Consider the following 19,541-nt stretch of genomic DNA (forward strand, 5'->3'; position numbering starts at 1 on the left):
CCTCTCAACTTTCTCGACGCCGGTCTGCGCCTAGGGGCTGGAAGGCGGGGCGGAGGCCGAGTCCTCCCGGGTCCCACCCGCTCCGGTCACCGCCCACTCCTCGGAAGTCCTGGCAGCTCCGGCGACCCTCCTTACAGCCTCGCCCCCAGCCCGGGGCAGGCGCCCCCAACCCTCGCGCCGCAGCAGAGGCGACCTGTGGCCGCCGGGGGCTGGGGCCGGAGGCGGGCCGAGCCAAGGGCCGCCCCCGGGCCGACCCTCCCCCTGCCGGGCCCGCCCTCCCCGCCGCGGCGCTGAAGGAGGGCAGGGCGGGGCGGGGCCGGCCCCTCGGGTCAGTCTCAGCCTCCGGCACCGGCCGCGCAGCTGGAGGCGGCGGAGCGGAAGGTACGGGGGTCCGGGCCGGGGGAGAAGGGCATCCCGGGAACGAGTTCCCGGGAGAACACTTTCCAGCTCTCCACTCGCCGGGAGCTCGGGCGGGGCGGGCGAGGGGGCTGGGGCCGGAGTGCGGGCCGCGGTCCCTCCGCTTGGACGCGGCGTCCGGGCTGCTCTGGGGTCCGGCCTGCTCGGCTCCTCCCCGGACTGCAGCGAGGGGCCCCCGGAGCGGCCTGGCCGGGGCTCTCTCCTGCCGAGGTCCTGATCCGAGCCTTGCCCTTCCCTCCCGGCTTCCCCGAGCCTCCCCCGCGGAACAAGGGGGCGGCCTTGATCTCCCTCCGCCAGGGAACCCAGCCCGGACGCCCTGGCTAGCCCCAGGCTGGACGGCCCAGCGCGGACCTGGCCTGGGGTGCTGGGGATGGGCTGGGAGTTCTCCCGGGCCCGGATGGTGGAATGGCGGGAACAAGGGCGCGGTGTGACCCTTGGGGGCCGCCACTGCTCGGCGGAGGTTGGACGCCGTCCTCGACAGTCCTTGGAACCTGCCTGGGGCATGGGGTAGGGGAGACCGGGAAGGATCCAGCCCGTGTGTGTTCGCGTGTTCGTTCATGTGAGTGTGTGAAGGAATCCACCCTCCACACTCCCCAGCCAGGCTAAAGATTTATCTTAGGGGTGTCGGCTGGGGAGCCCCGGGCACAGAGTTCTCTGGGTTCTGGCTTTAAAGTTGAGGAAGAGGTGTCACCTGAAGAGTGAGTCTTTCCCAAACTTCAGGGGAAGTGAGCCGGGTAGGAGGCCACTGGATCTTCGGGGAAAATCAAGAGAATGAGCGAGGAGAGAGGGCTACGTATCCACATATCTTGTCTCGGGGGAGGCGCCAGAAGTTCCAGGCTCGGTTCCAGCTCCACTTCAGTCTCTGCGTGGGGTTTGGTTGCCCCTTTTAGGGTCAGTGGGGCAGTTCCTCTGGGGCTGCCTCTCACAGGGAGCTGTTGTCCGTGCCATCTTGGCCTTGGGCCTTGTGCCCTGGCCTGGCCTGGGCTGCTTACTCTTCTGGCCCAACCAGAGCCTGGAGGGAAAGTCTTCTGAGCTGGGGGTTCCAGGTCACTTAATTCATGTCCTTGTCCTGGAGTTCTGGCCTCTGCCTCCCACTATCTGGTGCCAGTTGCCTTGCTGGGGGATGGCAGTGGCGCACTCTTGCCTAAGTGACTGGTAGATCGGTAGTGATTGCTCTCTATCCGCACTGCCCCGGGGGTTGGAGTTACCCCAGCCCCTGTTTACACAGCTGAATGAGTTGAACTAATGGGAGTAGGTGGGGGAGTTGGAAGAAATCCTAGTGTCAGTCACCTGGGTAGACTTCAAGGAACCCCTGTTTGGAAGGGATGTGTTGGCAGGGCACATCTTCCCTGTCATTTGGGGTATCAGGAAGAGCCCCTTTGTGATCTGGAGAGTGGCTCCTATAAATTCTCAGTGACTCATGTCCTCTTCCCCCACATCCCAGTTTTCTGAAGGTGTAAGTGAGGAGAGGGAGGGGCCGCCTAGCATCCCACTGTTGAAGAGAAACAGCCTGGGGCTGGAGTATTCTGCTTCCTAAAAAGCAGACCCAGGCTATAGAGTGAGGTGGTGGAATGCAGGGACTAGAGGAGCTCAGCCCAGCATGACAGGATGTGGGACTGAGAAAAAACTAGGTTTGAGGCGGAGATCAGGTTACCTTCCATACCCTGTGCTCCCTGCCTAGTTGGTGCAGGGACTGGTCCTCATTTGTCATTTGTTTTGGGGCTCCTCCCAGCCCAGGCTCTAGCTCCCTCCCTCTTCCCAACAGCCTAGATTTCATTTCAGCTCCAGAGCCCACCCTCTCTTTCTCCCTGACTGCAGGCCTGGGAATCTAGCTGGGTGGAGTTTGGCTCCCCTCCCCCGGGAAGGAGGAAGTGAGGGAAGCTGTGAAGGTGTGATGAACTGCAGGTGTGATGAACTGCTCGTTCATGTGTGTTGGTGACCAGGGACACATGCTAACCCTGGGAAGCTGACTCCTTGCCCTGAGTCACAGGGAGGGGTGGGCAGGGCATAAAAGTGAGCTGGACCGAGGGAGGAAGGGGCTGTTCCAGAGTGGGTGGAGGTGATTCCCTAGTGGATTATTCTGTCCCTCTGCTGTGGTGGATGCGTGACTCCCTACAGTGTAGTCATTGTCCCCTACTGGGGGCTGAGTAACCTAGTGTTGCCACCAGGCCCAGGAGGAAGGGGGGAGGAAGGCAGGCTGCCCGAATGTGAGCTGTGGGCACTGCCTGGACTGAGCCTCCTTTGTGTGACTCCGGGCTTTGGGGACCGGGTGGGGTGGGTCAGAGAAGCTGCTGGCTGCTGCCACTGTCCTCTGTCTGGGTTTTCCTCCTCCTGCTCTCCTTTCCACCTCTGAGGTGACATGTAGAAAGGCAGAGACTCTAGAGACATACAGCCCAGCTTTGAGTGCCGTCCTTGACACTCTGATTATCTAACCCTCAGTGAGTTTCCTTGTTGGTCAAAATGGGAAGTGCACCCACCATTCACCTAACAAGCCACTGGAACCTGAGGGAAATAATTACCCAACAAAGAGAGGGCACCTGGGGGCTTTATAAATATTCCTTCTCTTACCTATCAGCCACCCAGTAAGTGGTTCTGCTAGTCTCTGGTTTTGTAGAGGGACTCCTTGTTTGTGACTAGGCAGGCGTGACTCCAGCCGAGGGACAATCTGTTCTAGATTACACCTTAGCAATTATTAAACCTTAAATGTATCAAAATCTTGTTACAAATGAAATCTGTCTCATGACTCCACTATGCAAAGCAGATAAAAGCTGGCTTTTCTGGAGGCATCCCTGAACACCTTGCTGAGTGTTTCCCCTCCGTTGAGTGGATAACGTTGAAAGTCATGGTTCCCAAGTGGGTTCTCCCACCTCCTGCAATATTTTAACCCATTGGAGAAGACCTGTCCCTGCCCTAGAAATTAGGAATCTTAAACTCTGTTTCCTACAGGATTGGTGCTTGGCAAGAATGTGCCAAAGCAAGCCCCCTTTTCTGTTTTCTCTTCCTTTGCCCAGGTTTATGGGGAGGTTCTGGAGGCCACAGAGCAGTTTTTGGACTACTAGTTTTTTTTTTTCCTCCCTACTGCCTCTTGTTTGCCAGCCCCAGCCATGGCTGCAATCAGAAAGAAGCTGGTGATTGTGGGGGATGGTGCCTGTGGAAAGACCTGCCTCCTCATCGTCTTCAGCAAGGATCAGTTTCCAGAGGTCTACGTCCCTACTGTCTTTGAGAACTATATTGCAGACATTGAGGTGGACGGCAAGCAGGTAAGGCCAAGAGCCCTTTCCTATCCTGCCTTGGAACCCTGCCCCTAGTCATGCGTAGTGTGTCCTTTCTTACCACCCACTCACATCTTTGTTTTATTTTCCTGTGGGAACAAGTAAAATTTGAGAAATGAAACTGCACTTTTAGAAAACCTGGATATAGTCACGTGTGGTGGTACATGCCCATCATGCCAGCTTACTCAGGAGGCTGAAGCAGGAAGATCGAGCACAAGTTTGAGGTCAGTGTGGGCAACTTATCCAGACCCTATCTAAAATAAAAAGGGCTGGAGTGTGGCTTACTGGTAGAGTACTTGCCTAGCATGCGTGAGGCTCTGAGTTAATCCCCAGTACCCCAAAGAAAACCTGGATATGTCCTCTGGTTCTATCACATACTCGCTTTGTAATCAGGGCCAAGTCCCTTTGCTTCTGGGTTTAAACTCCCCACCACCACAAAATGGTGATGATGGCATGACTTACCCCAAAGGAATGTGAGAATTAAAGTGGTATTCACGATAGCAATTCATTTGAGATCACAAAAGTCAAACACATTTTAGTGATTTTTGTGGAAGAGGGGTTACTAAGGGTTGAACCCAGCAGCACTTTGCCACCGAACTATATCCCCAGCCCTTTTTATTTTTTTAAACAAATTGAGACAGCATCTTGTTAAGTTGCCCAGGCTGGCCTTGAACTTGGTGATTCTTCTACCTCAGCCTCCCACATTGCTGGTTTATAGGTATGTACCAGTACACCCAGTTTACATCTTAGAACTTTTAAGAAAAACTCATCTGAGTTTGTTGTGACTATGATTAATACGGTGCCTGGCACACAGCAGGACCAGTGGTTTGAGAGGATCTCTGGGTAGCAGGTTGGGGCCCTTGGGGTCAGCTACGCATTGCATTGCATTGCCTGTTTGTCAGGTGGAGCTGGCTTTGTGGGACACAGCAGGACAGGAAGACTATGATCGTCTGCGGCCTCTCTCCTATCCGGACACAGATGTCATCCTCATGTGCTTCTCCATTGACAGCCCCGACAGCCTGGGTGAGGACTTTGGAGAGAGGGGGTGGAGACCCTTTGGAATCAGCCATCTTCAGAGGCTGTGGGGATGGAGTCTCAAGGGCCACTCAGGCCCTACTGGCTCTTTTGTTGTGGCATCTCCGGTGCTTGGAAGGGCTTGGGGGAGAATACACTACAAGGGATGGGGTTTTGAGGTATGAAGGAGACCATCAGCCTCAGACCGCTATGGGAAGGAAGACCAGGGCTCACATGCCTAAGTGGAGGTACCTGTTGGGATATGTCTGTGCAGAAAACATTCCTGAGAAGTGGACCCCGGAGGTGAAGCACTTTTGCCCCAACGTGCCCATCATCCTAGTGGGGAATAAGAAGGACTTGAGGCAAGATGAGCATACCAGGAGAGAGCTGGCCAAGATGAAGCAGGTGGGTAGGGCTGCCTGGTGGGGAACCCTGGGGAGGAAGGTGCCCTCTGAGGGGTTGCAGGCTGGGGCAGAAAGGAGCTCTCTCTTCAGCCGACTATCCTGTGTTAAGCTGTCATAGTGATATCTACCTCCTCCACTCCCATGTGTGTGCCCTGCTAAGAACCAGAAGGAACCTCAGTATCAAATCAGATGATCAGAGAATGAAGTGACTTGTCCAAGGTCACTTGGCATTTTCATTTATTCCAGTTTATTATTCTGTCTTGGGAATTGGGGCTACTAAGATGAATAAGGAAGTCCTTGTCCACGGGGAGACAGCTTATGTTTCACTCGGGGTATGCAGACTGCGCCATCAGTGTACCTGGGGAGGAAGGCATCATCAATGGCTGAAGAAAGGCTTAGGGGGCGAGGGAGCTGGCTTATTCAGGGTCTTACTAAGCGGCCCACTGACCAGAGGAACTGTTTATTACAGGAAGCTGCCAGGGTATGGAATAGAGACTATCTTGAGAGGATAATTATATAAGGCAAGGTTTTAAACTGTGGACAGCAGGCAAAGGATGGGTTGGGGGGATGATGGAGAAGGTAGGTCATTTAGGAGGTAGCCGACACACATTCTGGCAAAACATAAGTGTACCATAGGGTCTGCGACTAGGTGGGAGAGGAGGGGCTAGTCTGGGGACAACTTTGAATGTAAACATGAGGCTTAGATCCCTGCCTGGGGCAGCCGGGGCCTGGATGCTTTGTGGGCTCAGGGCTGGAGGAGGTATTTGTTATAGTTACTATACTTATGGGTGATGTGGTGAGAGGTGCACCTAGCCACTAGCTTCCTCTGCCTTATCTTCTGTCTTCTCAGGAACCCGTCCGATCTGAGGAAGGCCGGGATATGGCAAATCGTATCAGTGCCTTTGGCTATCTTGAGTGCTCCGCCAAAACCAAGGAGGGAGTGCGGGAGGTTTTTGAGATGGCCACTCGAGCTGGCCTCCAGGTCCGCAAGAATAAGCGCCGGAGGGGCTGTCCCATTCTCTGAGATCCCCACGGCTCCTGATGCCCCTTTCCTTCACCGGGGCTTAGGGATCACCCACCTGCCCTTGAGCTCCACCCTTAGGACTCCATGTTGAAGGCTCCTTTTTCCAGTTCCCTCTTGCCCAGGACTGCATCGTTTCCCTAGCCCCCAGAGTGGTGGCAGGCCTGCCCTCCCTCCTGTCCTCTGGGAGCTGGGCCTGTGCCCTGCCCTTCTCGAGCAGTCCCTCTCCCTACTGCCTTGGTTCAGGGGTAGGGCTCTTGCTCCCTTTGGCCCTCCCCAGAGGATGGTCACACACCAGCACTTTATATACTTCTGGCTCAGAGGAGCATTTCTAGGGTAGGTGGATTGGGGTTTCTCCTTTGGGCAGGGGCCTTGTCTCTGACTGCACTTGGTGGGGGGCATGAATAAAGGCCACAGGTTCCAACACGTGTGTGGCAGCTTCCTGTTTCCTTTGTCTGGTTCCCATCTTGGCTACAAGCCCAGAGTCCCATCTCTCTCCTCATTTCCAAGTTGCTTGCCAGACTGGCCCCCTGTTGGCAAAGGCAGGACTAGGGTGGAAGGGTGGAGTCTTAGAGCAGAGATGAGGTCATGCCTGGCTCAGCCGGGGAGGCGGGTGAGGGGCGTGGTCTCTGGCCTGGACTAAACTTAGAAACCGGTGGGTGGCTTCTCTGCCCACTGAGTTTCCTCCCCTGGACATGGAGATGTGGCCCTGGACAGGGTGTGACAGTCTCACCCTCTTGCAGGTCAGCTTGGGGACACAGGAAGCTGGGGCCAAGCTGAGGAGACATGATCAAGAGGCTTTTGCATAGAACAAGATTTTGTTTTCAGAGTTTTTCTTCCTCCCCCTTCCCCCATTGTTAGCAGCTTGATGTGTCATTCTCCCCAGCAGGGGAAGGGGTGGAATGGCTTGGTTGTAAACACCCTCCCCCAGCCTTCCTGTCCCTTAGAGGGGCAGCTCAGCTGGGTTCTGGTTCAGGGTTGGGTGCAGCGGGCTAAGGCTTGGCTTGGTGTGAGAAGGCAGGCAGCTGTGTCTTCAGAGCTCATTCCTCCACTCGGGCTCCACTTGCAGGGACAGGCCCCCTTCACTCTCCCGCTCCTGGGGGAGGTAGTCGTGACCATGGGGCCCTAGAAAGAAAGGAGGTATGCTTTGTCTTCTTTACCTTCTCTTCCACCACTGTCCCCTGCCTGGCCTACCCTGGCCCAGCCATACCTGAGGTAGAGGGGCTGAGCTTGCTCAGATCTTGAAGTAAGTTCTGCCCATTCTGTAGGTCCAGTTTGGCAGGAAAGGGACACCCTGTATACCCTCCGTTTTCTTTACAGAACTCCAGGAATCTGTGGGGTACAGAGGTGTTGGCACACAGAGCTGTGCAGGCCTGGATGAGGAGTACCAGCGCAGGCTGGAGGCCAGGCCTGGGTCCTGCCACATCTGAGCCTTGGTTGCTCAAGCTCTGAATGTCAGCTCACTTACAAATAAGATGGAGGTTTTATGAAGATTAACTGATCCTGAGGATTGAGCCATAAGCAGGTACTAATGAAGATACACCTGCCTAAAATGGGGCTTGTGGCCACCAAGAGGGATTACAGGGCGGGAATGCTCACGCTTTCCAGTCGGGGTCATGGCCCAAGAGAAGGGGGTTGCCCACTATGATGAGCAGAGCTTTGGCCCGGGTCACAGCCACGTTGAACCTCTGGAAGGAAGAAGTGGTGGGGTCATGGGAAGGAAGGGCCGGAGGAAGGAAGAATTCCTGCCACACCCACGAGCCCTCCAACCTTGGGGTTCTTAAGGAAACCCAGGTTAAAGTCCAGATCCAGCTGCACAAAGCTCTGGCTGCTTCGCACGGTGGAGATGAGGACCACGCTGCGTTCTTGGCCTTGGAATTCTTCCACAGAGCCCACCTAGAAGAGATAGAGGCAGGGCCTGAGAATAGGTGGGCTCAAGGGGAACTTAAGGGGCAACATCTGCCCCATGGCGCTTGAGCTGCAAGGAGGGTACACTGGGCAATTGTCGATCAGTGGGTGAGTGCTGCTACAGGGGACAGGAGGCATGCTCTGGAAGCACAAGCCTCAAGAATGAAGCCAGCTCTGGGATCGGGCCTGTAAACCCTTCAGAACAAAGCAAACAGTGTTGCAAAGAACACAGTAACCACAAACAGTGTTTCTGAAACTTTCCTGGAGATAATCAGCAAGTACTTGTTAAGACTATAGAACCCTGGGCCCTAACCCAGTCCTCCTGATCAGAATTTTCCAAGGCAGAGGTCTCCAAATCTCAAAAGAGTAGGTTTCAGGCTTATACCTGAGGAGCTGTAAAAAATACTAGTGCCCTGGCTCTGCCCCCAGATAGCAGTGTTAATTGGCTGGGAGGGGCCCTGGCAGTATTAAAAGCCCTCCAGGTGATTTTTCTCTGTATTCAGAGCTTCAAATCACCATCTCAGAGCAAGTGGTAAGCTACTGAGGGTGGAGATGAGGTGACAATATCACATGACAGGCGGGGTAGGCTGTGGCATTCGGACTTCATTCTGAGGGCAAAGACCTCAAACCTGCCCTGATCACAGTGACGTGGGAGCTTATTAAACATGCAGGCTTCCTGATCCCATGCCAGAACTATAAGCTGGAGCTTCGAGGAGCAAGAGGCTGGGGAAAAAGCCAGTTCTGTCCCAAGGCAGTGGAGGTGGGACAGGGACATGGGCCAGACTGAAGCAGTGGCACAGGAGCTGAGGTCTCTGATTTGGGAAAAAGAAGGGTACAAAGAAGGTGAGAGTGAATGTGGAGTAGTGTGTCACCTTCAAGTCCTTTATGTCATCCAGTCCCCGAAGCTCCCTGTCGAGTTTGGTGATGCAATAACGGATTTTTTCCACCTGGAGGGAAGGGAAAGGCGTCTTTCTCTTATGCAGTCACCTCAATTCAAAAGGAACCAGGCAGGAAGGAGGCCAGGGGGCTGGGGAGCAAAGAGGGAGGAGGCGGCTGACCTCTGCACTCTTCTGAGAGATAGGGCCAGCAGAGGCCAGGGCTGTTCGAGAGGTATCACCTGGGGGAGGACCCATCCTTGCTGGAAACTGAGGGCCTGACCTGCTTCCGGTATGGCGAGATGACTCCAACGCTTCGTGGGCTCAGGCGGGCTTTCCCCTTCTTAGAGGAAGGGGCCAGGAGCAGCTTCAGGTAGGAGGTCACCGTGGCAGCCTCTTCAGGGTTGAAGAAGGAAGGGCTATTGCCCTCACGCTCATCTTTGCCCATCACACCATGAAAGATGATGGGAAATCCCTGGTCACAGGGTCAAAAGAAACCCTCAGCTGAACTTCCCTGCTTCCCTTCCCTCCCACTCCAAAACCCTTGCAGGGAGTAAGGAAGCTCAGGCCAAGGTGACAACCGGAGGGACCCCTGGTGTCCAGTTTGAGCCTCTTCCTACCTTCAGGAGAACAGTCAAGATATGGGGGTGGGGACCTGAGCCCTGCTCTGTCCAGCCTCACCTGTTGAGGCAGACCCTCCCAGCGGCAGAAGCGCTCTCGATCCACCACATCTGCACAGGCCTGCAGCTCTCCATCATAGTAGAGTTGGTTGGGAATGTCCAGGATGGTGGGATGGGACCTGGGAGGCAAGAGGGAGGGAGAGCTAGACCAAGGCCTGGATTACTTTTGTCCTGCCCTGGGGGGACCCAGCTTTACAGGCCCACACGTGACTGTCTTGCTTCCTGCTTCCTGCATAGCGGGACACATTCACCTGCACGCTCTCCTGCCAGGCATTGCACACCACATAAAGCAGAACTTGTGGGTCCATAGGGATCCAGTGACCAGTGAAATTATTATTATTTTTCCAAATTACTTTTAAAAACTAAGATTTGTTAGGCATGGTGGTGCATGCCTGTAATCCCAGCGGTCTGGGAGGCAGAGGCAGGAGGATGACCAGTTCAAAGCCAGCCTCAGCAAAAAGCAAGGCACTTAAGCAACTCAGTAAGACCCTGTCTCTAAAAAAATACAAAATAGGCCTGGAGATGTGGCTCAGTGGTCACGTGCCCAGTTCAATCCCTGGCACACCCCACCCCTCAAAAAAAAAAAAAAAAAAAAAAACAAACCTAAGAAATTAGGGACTCAGCTTTCAATTTTGCCAAGGAAGGGCAGTACAAAAACAATGTATCACTTCCTATCACCCTTATTTGAGATAATATGTTAAATCCAAAAATAAAAAAGTAACGACACAATAACATTTCCTTTCTGCAACTGTCCCATCTGGTACTCATCCAAGCATTTTTAATGTCTAAACTTATTCAGTAAAAGAAGTATATAAACAGGGTGTGGTTCTGTGTGCTTGTAGGTCCAGCTAGCTATTCAGGAGGCTGAGGCAGGAGGACTGCCTGAGGCCAGCCTGGGCAACAAAGAGACTCTTAAAAAAAACAAAACAAAACAGGGCTGGGGATGTAACTCAGTGGTAGAATTTTTGCCTAGCAGTGTGAGAGCCTGGGTTCAATCCCCACCACTACAAAACAAACAACCCTGCCTAGCCCTCTAATTTGAATAATATGTTTATGAAAAACTATTCATTTTCTCATTTCTCCTTGGATTGCCTGGAAATGCCATCTGAGACAGGTATCAGGCACATCCTGGTGTCTGACCACCCCCACATCTAGATAATCTCACTAGTCCAGAATGAAACCACCAGCTAAAGGAGGCCTCGGACCTTCCAGTCTAGAGTCCTTTCTGCCTCACAGAGGCGCTGAGCACCAGGAATGCTGACCAAAGCCTCCTGCTGGGGCGCAGAGGGTGCGAAGGCACGGGCTATCAGCCTAGGGAGATGAGGGTGTGGGGATACCTGTAGTTGCGAAGCAGCTTGGTTATGAACTGAGGGTCATAGCCATCGGGGCCCTTCTTGTACAGGGCATTGTAGGTGAGTAGCCGTTCCAGCAGCGAGTACCCCAGCCCATACTTCTGTGTCAGTGGGGAGCGCAGCACAGGTCCCAGCTGTCGCGGGTCTCCAGCCAGCACCAGCTGCCCTCCTGGATTGCCTGTTTCCTTAACTTCCATCAGTCCTAGAAGGCAAGGGTGGTATGAGGAGAAAGGTAAGTGGTGGGACCTCCCCATGCAGGGTGGCGCACCTGCAGCCCACCCTGAGCCCCTCACCTGCTATGGCCACCAGACTCTCAGGTTCCATGCAGTGGCCAGCCTCATCGATGAAGATGTGTGTGAAGTGATCGATGGGAAACTGGGCCGACACCAACCTGGGAGGTATCAGGCCAGGCAGGGTCATCCCCAGGCACCCAGCTGAATGCTCACCCAATCTGGTCCCTCACCTCACCCACTGAGAACCCTTCCCCATCTTCCCAGCCCACTACCCTTTTATTTACACACAGTCCCCACCTGCTGGCCGTGATGAGAGTGGTAATTAAGACGCGGTATTCCTGCAGTTCCTTCTTGGCAGGAAACACATACTCCCCCTTTTTCGCATCCCAGTTACAGTAGGGCTGTGGATTGTGAAGCAACAGGAGACATCAGCTTGGCTCTACCCATGCCCACCCTCACTCTGGCATTGGGCCACTTTATAGACAAGGAAACTGAGGCCCAGGGAGGGTTCTCACCCACCCAAGGGTGAGGATCCAAGTCTCCCTAGTTTTCTGGTTTGTCCTTAGAGACTCCCAGGCATCTGCCATCCTTGGACCCTCTGCACTTCCCTTACCTTAATATCCTCAGGTACCATGCGGATGTCCCTGCTGGGGGCCAGGAGGCGGTAGATGGAGCTGGGCAGGTGGACCCGGAGCCGCTGACAGAGAAGGTCAGCACCCGAGTTGGACGGAGCGCAGGCTAGGATGTGAGCTTCGGGCAAGTGCTTCACCACCTGAGATGTGGACAGGCAGAGTGTGGGAAGCAGCTTCCCGAAATCTGGTGACTCACACTGGGGCAGTGCAGCATCTGCCTCCCACAACCAAGGGAGGCAGTGATATAAAAGGCAAGTTCTATCCCAGAGCCCTGCTAGTCCAATTAGCACTTTGATGTGGGACAACAACTGCAATAAACACACAAGTCTATGAAGACTGAAATGCAAAAGGTCACTCCAAGAGCCACACCTACACTCCAAGTGCCCAACCTATACAACAGTGCTCAACAGCCACACTGACTCTAGCTCCTCACCTTTTTAAAAAAAATTTTTATAGTTGTAGATGGACAGAATGCCTTTATTTTATCCATTTATTTTTATGTGATGCTAAGGATTGAACCCAGTGCCTCACCCGTGCTAGGCAAGTGCTCTGCCACTGAGCTACAGCCCCAGCCCTCCCCATCTCCTTTTGATGGCTGCTGAGAAGCAAGAACTTTCAGGGAGCTGAAGGAAATCAGAATTTGGGGATAATCGCTCCATCTGGGGGAGTCAAGGATATAGGTCCCAGGTTTATACTCAAGCCTCACCTGCTTAATGGCCTCCACTAATGTGACAGTCTTGCCAGTGCCTGGAGGCCCAAAGATGATGTAGGGGGCTGGACGTGTGGTACCCATAACAATGTGCTTCATGGCCTGCAGCTGCTCTGGGTTTGACTCCAGACTCCGGTCATACAGCCTGGCAGGGAGGCCGGGAATCCGAACTTCAACTTATCCAGCATCCCAGAGGCCTCTAGGACTCCATCCCCAACCCCCACACTCCAACCAGCCCTGGAGTCCCCTGCCCTCAGTCTCACTTGAGCTTCACATCTGAGGGCAGCAGCGGGACCCCACGGGAGGCCACAGGAAAAAGCATGGGCCACAGCAGCCAGCGCCCTGTCAGTTCCAGGGCCCGATGCTGGACCCGCAGGGGCTGGCGGTTGAAGGTGAAGTTCACCTTGAAGGTCAGCCCATCCACAAATCGGCTCAGGAGGCTTTGGATAGGGAGAAAGGTAGAGGAGCTCCAGTTAGGTGGGCCAGACAGTAAAAAGCCAGGACCTCCCTCCACCTCCCTCTGCTCCACTCCCTCTTTCCAAGACCTCCATAAAAGCTCCCTAGGAGAGGCAGCTGCTGAGGTGGCTCAGAGTCCCCCAGAAGAAAAGCCCCTGCCTTGTGCTTGGGATCCACTCATCTTAGGAGAAAGCCTCTCTTCTCCCCTGGCCTGAGGGAGAAGACTGAGGAAGGGTTCCCCCAACACCCACCTCATGGAAAAGCTCAGTTTGACACGGTCCAGTTCCACCTTGTGCACGAAGCCCTTGTAGGTGATGGGGTCCTCCTGCTGTGTCTCAGAGGACAGAAGGGCAAACAGGTGGTCCCCCCGCAGCACTGAGGGGCGGCTCTCGGTCACACCGGGAACCTACAGGGTGTGAACGTAAGCAAGCTTCTGTCCCAAGGATGGTCACTGAAGGACCCAACCCCCAGGCTCTCCAGACCTCTGAGGGACGAAGATTGAGGCTCTGGCCTTGTAACCCAAGACTCAGAGAGTTGCGTTTTCCCTGTTCCCTTCCTCTCCCACCAGACAGGAGTTGTGGGGAGAGGAAGGAGACAACCGTCCCAAGCTGCTCACAGGTGCAGAACTCCAGGGTGCTAGTTTAAGGCCTGGCAGCCGCTTCCCACTCTACTCAGCTGCCCTCTCACCAGCTCAGTTCTACTCTGCCTTTAAAATCTTGTTAAAACTCATCTCCTGCAGTCATCTTGCCCTGATCATCCTTGTTCTCTCTTCCCACCTGCATTTGTGTGCAGAAATTCATTCTCGTGGGTAATTCTGGTCTCAGGTGCACACATTCAAAATCTGTGAGCTGGAAAGGGTCCTAAGAATTATCCAGTCCAGCTCTATGCTTTTTAGATAAGGGACCTATGGCTCAGAGAAAGCAAGGATCTTGCCCAAGGTCACACAGCCAGTAGTAGCAAAGACTAGATTAAAACCCCAGTGTCCTGCTCTGACACCATTTGGGGCAAAGGATGACCACCCTACCCCTTGCTGACCCCTCTGGGACAGGAACCATTTTATCCTTCTTCTAGGTTTGCCCTGTATTTAGGAATGGCCTATAGAGGTTGGCTGACTTGAGCCCGCCCTCCCTGCACCTGATCTGAGCCCCAACCTCCAGTGTGAGCAGCCTGGGGTTCTGGTCTACGGGGTCCCAGGTCATGGGCACCGATTCCAGGTCATAGTGCCGGATGTCATGCTCCATCTGCAGCTCCTCCAGGTGCAGCAGCAGTCGGAGTTTCACCTCATAGTTCCTCCACTTCAGGGCTGTCTCCAGCTGGGCCCTGGCAGTGATGAAGTGGGAAGGGCAGGAAAGGGACAGGTCAAGCACTCCCATGACCCCAGGAGCATCTACCCTCTCCCATTTGAAGCTCTGCGACTAGGAGCACACCAGGAAGCAGAGAAGACCAGAAGGACAGAGAAATGGATGGGGTCAGAGGCCTTGAAGAAGGGAGCCCCAACTCTTGCTTCCTCCGATGTCCTTGCACCAACCTCAGACCTGACTTGAGTATCCGCGGTAGATCTTATGGCGGAAACATTCTCCCCCAGATCCTCCTTCCATGACTCACACCCTAACCTCATTCAAATGTCATTCTCTGTTCAAATGTCACCTCCTCAAAGAGGCCTGGACTGACTGCTCTCTGTAAAACATCACCAATTCATCCCCTTGTCCTGCTTTGGTTTTACTTTAGCATTACTTGAGTTCTTCAAAGCACTCACCACAATATGGAATGTACAAGATAAATGTTTTAAAAGAAATGATCAGTGATCACTGTTCCCCACCAGAATGGGCAAGGCCCATCTGGAATAGCACTTGGCAAGTGGGCATGCTCAGCAAGGGTGAACGAATAGAGCCTGGGAGGCCGGACAGACATCCAGAGCAACAGGCAGAGGCCAGCAGGGAGAGAGAAGGAGGGAGTGGGGTGCAGAGGGGAGGCACTTACTTGATCTCAGCAATCTCCTTTGGGGCAGTGAAGATACTTGTTCCCTGAAGAAGGATGGGGAGCAGCTGCCTGAGGCGTGGGGGTGGGTAGTAGGTCCCCAGTGCCATACTTAGCTTCAAGTCATAGCCTTTAGCGCTGCAGAAGTGTGTGGGGGGGGAAAGCTGTCATAAACATTGAACCTATCACCTTCAAGACTCTGGGAATGCCCCTCCGTGGAGGATACACAAGGACCTCTGTGATGCCATTGCCAAAGGGTGGTTGGCAGCCTCTGCCCAAGGACATGGAGCTCATTAGCTCATGGGGCTGCTCGGTCCAAGGCTGGACCATTTTTGGAAAGCCCAATACTTGGAATATTTGAAAAATATTATTTATAATACATTTTCATTATTAAAGAAGAATCTGGCAAAAAAATTATAATAAATAACATTTTTACCATCCTGGGACAGCCAATGTTAATTTTGGGGGGTATGCAGGCTTCCAGTTTATATTATGTGTGTATATATACATAGTTTTTGTTTTGGGGTACCAGAAATTGAACCCAGCGGCACTTTACCACTCAGCCACATCCCCAGCCAGCCCTTTTTAATTTTGGTTTTGAGACAGGGTCTCAGTAAGTTGCTTAGGGCCTCACAAAGTTGCTGAGGCTGGCTTCAAACTTGTAATTCTTCTGCCTCAGTCTCCTAAGTCACTGGGATTATAGGCATGTGCCACTGCACCTGGCACCTATATATTGTTAACAAAAAGTGAACAATGATCTAACTGTGAAGGTCCTATTACACAGTATTTTGTAACTAGCTAGCTATGTCAAAAAGATGTTTACACATGAGTCCACTCGCCACGTGACATGTCCAGCATAGGGAAATTTATGGAGACAAGAGATAAAGTGAGTGGCTGCTAAGGGCTGAGCAGGTGGGTGAGTGATAAAAGGGTGGTAGCTAAAGGGTATTGGATCTCTTCTTTGGTGTAATAAAATGTTCTAAAACTGACTGTAATGATGGTTGCACATATCTGTGAACAGACTAAAAAAAAAAATAACTGACCTGTATGATATGTGAATTATTTCAGTAAAGCTGTTTTAAAAAAGAGAGATCTGGGTGTGTTGGTGCATGCCAATAATCCCAGCACCTCAGGAAGCTGAGACAGAAGGATCAAAAGTTCAAGGCCAGTCTCAGCAACTTAGCAAGACCCTGTCTCAAAAAGGACTGGGGCTATAGCTCAGTGGTAAAGTGTCCCTGATTTCAATTCCCAGTACCACCCATATATATATTTTAATATAAAAAGAGAAGAGAGGGGGCTGGGTAGAACATGGGCTTAGCATGCATGGTTTTGATCCCCAATGCTATGAGAGAGTGAGAGAGAGAGAGAGAGAGAGAGAGAGAGAGAGAGAGAGAGAGAGAGAGAGGTGTGTGTCAGTCTATAATGGGCTGCCTGATAATTCATTACACAGTGAAAATACTTCTTAAAAAAATGTTTTCATACTGTCCTTGGACCTGCTAATCTCCTGTAATTTGCTTCCTAGGCAGAAAAAGTTTCTGAGCCCAGAGGAGGAAATAACCTACAGCAGTAAAGGGGCCCCTGGCTCCCAGCTCTGGGCTTTTCCCAAGGGCCCACACTGTTGTGATCAGGACATGCCAAGCCCAGACAGGCCTGGAGGGAGGGCTTACAGGTCAGGTCTCTCTCCTTCCTCTATCCGGTTGGTCAACACAGGGTTTCCAGTGATCTGGGTGCGCTTGAAGGGAGTCGTGGGCTTCAATTGTGCAGCCAGAGGGCTGTGGGCGACGGCAGCCAAGAAGCGGGCAATGTAGAAAGTGCCAGCTCCTTCTGACCCCGACTCCCCAGGTCCTAGCAGCTCCCAGAGCACCGTGGCTGGGAAGTAGCCCACGAAGCTGGTCTTACAGTGCACATGCAGCTCATAGCATTCACCTGCAGGGAGAAGGCTGAGTGAATGGGAGGGGGGAGGGAAGGCAGGGACTCTCCCACCCACATGCTGACCCCGACCTCCCCCAGCCGGCCCCATCCAGAGAGGAGACCACTGGACAGCCACAGTGTGTGCTCCAAAGCTGCAGCCCTGCTAGGACAAGCCCTACCCACCAGAGTTCTTCCCTTTGGAAAGCTACTCACCGGGGCCTAGCGGGCAGGGCAGCTCCTGGTCACCATAGTAGAAGGCAAACTGGGGTGTCCGGCAGAGTGGGAAGAGGTGAGTGAGGGTAACAGGTTTGTTTCCTCCGTTCCGGAGCCTCAGGGTCAGCACCTCCTTGCGGTTCAAATCCAGGCGGATAAGGAGCTGCCCATCTCGTGCTTCGTGGGGCCCCTGGACTTCCACGTCCACCCCATGCTTCCCGTGAAGATACTCAGCCCTGGGGAGAGTGGGAGTCAAGGGTGGGGGCCAGGGCAGGAGCGGCCTGGACTGGGGGATGCCCTGGGGAGAGTGCCAGCCATGCTCCCACCCGCAGCCAAGCCCCTCACCTGCTTCCCCCATTCCTTAAGGAAGGGGCCTCCCTACCATCTGAGCAAACTACTCTTTTCTTGGCTAGACAGCCCCTTCCCCCACGCCCAGAGCACCCCTCAGAAGCAAGTGTGTGTGCACGAACAAACACACACACACAGACACACACCTGTCATAAAAGATCTTGGCTAGCAGTGACTTGTGGTGCTTGCTGATATCTGAGCTCAGCTTCATTCTCCTCTTTTCTGGGAGCCGAGAGTCAATCCAGCGGTCGAGTTTGAAGAACCTGACCCGAGTCTTGGTGACGTAGGCCAGATTTGCAATCTTCATTCCATACAGCATGGAGGAGAAGCCAGGGGCGGGGGTCCCAAAGCTGCCAGAAGCAGAGGAGACTGGGAAGTGAGGGGAAGGCAGGGCCAGGGGACGGGTGGTGGTGGGGGAGGGTGGGGCAAGGGCCTCTGAGGGTCACTCTGTCCTGGACACACCAGCTCTGCCGCAGAGCAGGCTGGGGCTCAGGGACAGAGAGATTCAGGCTGGGGACAGGAGAAATTTTTAATGTCTTCAGGCAAGGCAATGGGACTTCCCAAGGCAAAATAAAACTGGTTTAAATAGCACGTTGTGGATTATGCACTTCTGAGGAGAAAACCCCACCATGGGCTGTTGATTGGGAGGACTTAGTGAAGAGACAGAAAGAAATAAGACTTTTTTGGAGGGTGGGGGTGGGGAGCGAACTTTGGGACAGGGAAAAAACCCCAAACAACAACAACAACAAAAAACCAGTGGAAAGAGTTAAGGCCAATGGGGAGCCAAATAAGTTGATCGAGAGGAGTAGATATGGGGTCCTGCCTGTGGGTGAGAGAGGGGATGAGAGAGAGTAGAGATGTCCAGAGTGTGGGCAGGGTGGCTGATGAGACAGCAGTTTCAACCGGAAGTCAAAGGGTGCAGGTGGGACCCAAGCAGGAAGGGAAAGGGTCCTTCTCCAGAGATCAGATAGCTTTGTGCCTAGAGAGGTGAAGACAGGGAAAACTGGTCAGCGGGACAATGACCTCGAGGTTCGGCGCCTGGAATTCAGTTTAGTCAACTCAACAAGCACTTACAGAGGTCTGTTAGGTGCCAGGCACTGTGCTAGATGCTGGGGATTCCAAGATGCAAGAGGCCCAAACCCTGCCTTGAGAAGCACTCGGACTGGACCCAGAGATTCCAGTGTGTGACCGCAGTGCAGCCTCTGAGGCTCCCAGGGCAGCCTAGGGGAGGAGACAGGTCTCCCAAAGATGAATGGGCACTACCCAGGCAAAAGAGGGAGGGCACAGTGAGTCAAGGTGAGGGGTGTGACCTTGCTACCTGGGCCGTTACTGCACCTCTGGGAGCTTCGCTTCCCTCCGTTATGAAAAGGGAATAGCAAGGCTTGCTTCCTTTAAAGGTTGCTGTGAGCCTCACCCAAGACAGCAGCATTGCGGCAAGCCACTTAGCCCAGCACCTGGCACATAGGAGACCTCAGTAACAGTGAGTGATGATTAGTATCACATACAGTTTGGTTGCACTAAAGTGAGAAGTTCGAGGGGAGTGGCAGGAGGCAGCAGAGGTAGGCAGGGACCAGATCAAGCATTTTTGACCCTGAATGCCAGCAGTCCTTCACTCCCCTTTCCTGGTACCCCCAGGAGCCCAAGGACACTCCCACATGTGGGGTACTTGATGGACACGTTCAAGATCCAGGCGACTGACACCCTCCCTTGATGTTTTGTAGGGATGGAGAGCAAATCTTCATTCCTAAGAATTATGGTAATCCCTATTAACTCTTGAAGCTAAATCAGCATGGTCACTTTCTAGGGCATATGATAAGATTGCTGATGGCTAGGAACAGTTCCCTGGTGCCCCCTGCCTGTAACTCTGCCCCTCTCCTTCACCCCAGGCACACGAGAGCAGTATCATTCAGAAAACTTTGAATTGGCTATAATTTGTTTTAAAAAGATAATCATTTGAAAGCATAATGGAAAATGATCAATAAATGTTAGCTACTATTATTAGTATTTGTATTAGTAGTGTAATAGTGGCAGTAGTAGGAGTAGTAACAACTTACTTTCAGCCCTTGTCAGAGGCTACCCTGCGGTTACAGAACCACTGCAGTTGGTGGGTTTTAAGCAG

At 53.4% G+C, this 19,541-nt stretch overlaps 2 protein-coding genes across 4 annotated transcripts in view; one reads left to right on the forward strand and one right to left on the reverse strand.

Annotated features, from left to right (window-relative positions):
• Positions 1-106: 106 nt before the first annotated feature.
• On the forward strand, positions 107-6,558 carry RHOC (ras homolog family member C). 3 transcript variants are annotated; one of them, XM_081306108.1, is made up of 5 exons: positions 107-381; positions 3,514-3,677; positions 4,592-4,712; positions 4,978-5,108; positions 5,958-6,558. In XM_081306108.1, exons 2-5 carry the CDS (start codon positions 3,522-3,524, stop codon positions 6,129-6,131), a joined length of 582 nt encoding a protein of 193 aa, XP_081162234.1. In that variant the 5' UTR covers positions 107-381; positions 3,514-3,521; the 3' UTR covers positions 6,132-6,558. The 3 variants fall into 3 exon arrangements, with proteins under 3 accessions (XP_081162234.1, XP_081162233.1, XP_081162232.1); XM_081306107.1 differs by having other exon boundaries at positions 246-381; positions 3,429-3,677; XM_081306106.1 differs by lacking the exon at positions 107-381 and adding an exon at positions 808-976.
• Positions 6,041-19,541, reverse strand: part of MOV10 (Mov10 RNA helicase) — a 25,303-nt gene continuing 11,802 nt past the window's right edge. The window contains exons 3-21 of the mRNA XM_081306096.1: positions 17,569-17,772; positions 17,075-17,310; positions 16,618-16,876; positions 14,954-15,088; positions 14,125-14,293; positions 13,225-13,379; positions 12,781-12,957; positions 12,515-12,662; positions 11,790-11,948; positions 11,474-11,577; positions 11,237-11,334; positions 10,929-11,145; positions 9,593-9,710; positions 9,195-9,386; positions 8,909-8,983; positions 7,899-8,024; positions 7,728-7,816; positions 7,339-7,460; positions 6,041-7,253 (exon numbers count right to left, since the gene is read on the reverse strand). Coding sequence (XP_081162222.1) covers positions 7,162-7,253; positions 7,339-7,460; positions 7,728-7,816; positions 7,899-8,024; positions 8,909-8,983; positions 9,195-9,386; positions 9,593-9,710; positions 10,929-11,145; positions 11,237-11,334; positions 11,474-11,577; positions 11,790-11,948; positions 12,515-12,662; positions 12,781-12,957; positions 13,225-13,379; positions 14,125-14,293; positions 14,954-15,088; positions 16,618-16,876; positions 17,075-17,310; positions 17,569-17,772 — 2,875 coding nt within the window. The 3' untranslated portion in view covers positions 6,041-7,161. The remainder of the gene's footprint in view (positions 7,254-7,338; positions 7,461-7,727; positions 7,817-7,898; positions 8,025-8,908; positions 8,984-9,194; positions 9,387-9,592; positions 9,711-10,928; positions 11,146-11,236; positions 11,335-11,473; positions 11,578-11,789; positions 11,949-12,514; positions 12,663-12,780; positions 12,958-13,224; positions 13,380-14,124; positions 14,294-14,953; positions 15,089-16,617; positions 16,877-17,074; positions 17,311-17,568; positions 17,773-19,541) is intronic.

Source organism: Spermophilus citellus (assembly GCF_964194105.1).
Source record: "Spermophilus citellus genome assembly, chromosome: 9".
NCBI classification, from domain to species: domain Eukaryota; kingdom Metazoa; phylum Chordata; class Mammalia; order Rodentia; family Sciuridae; genus Spermophilus; species Spermophilus citellus.

Excerpts from the sequence above, each read along its gene's own strand:
- RHOC (XM_081306106.1), top strand. The coding sequence starts at position 823 with ATGGCGGGAACAAGGGCGCGGTGTGACCCTTGGGGGCCGCCACTGCTC. Across the intron at positions 977-3,513 it reads GTGTTCGCGTGTTCGTTCAT|CCCCAGCCATGGCTGCAATC; the intron begins GTGAGTGTGTGA and ends CTTGTTTGCCAG. Across the intron at positions 3,678-4,591 it reads TTGAGGTGGACGGCAAGCAG|GTGGAGCTGGCTTTGTGGGA; the intron begins GTAAGGCCAAGA and ends CCTGTTTGTCAG.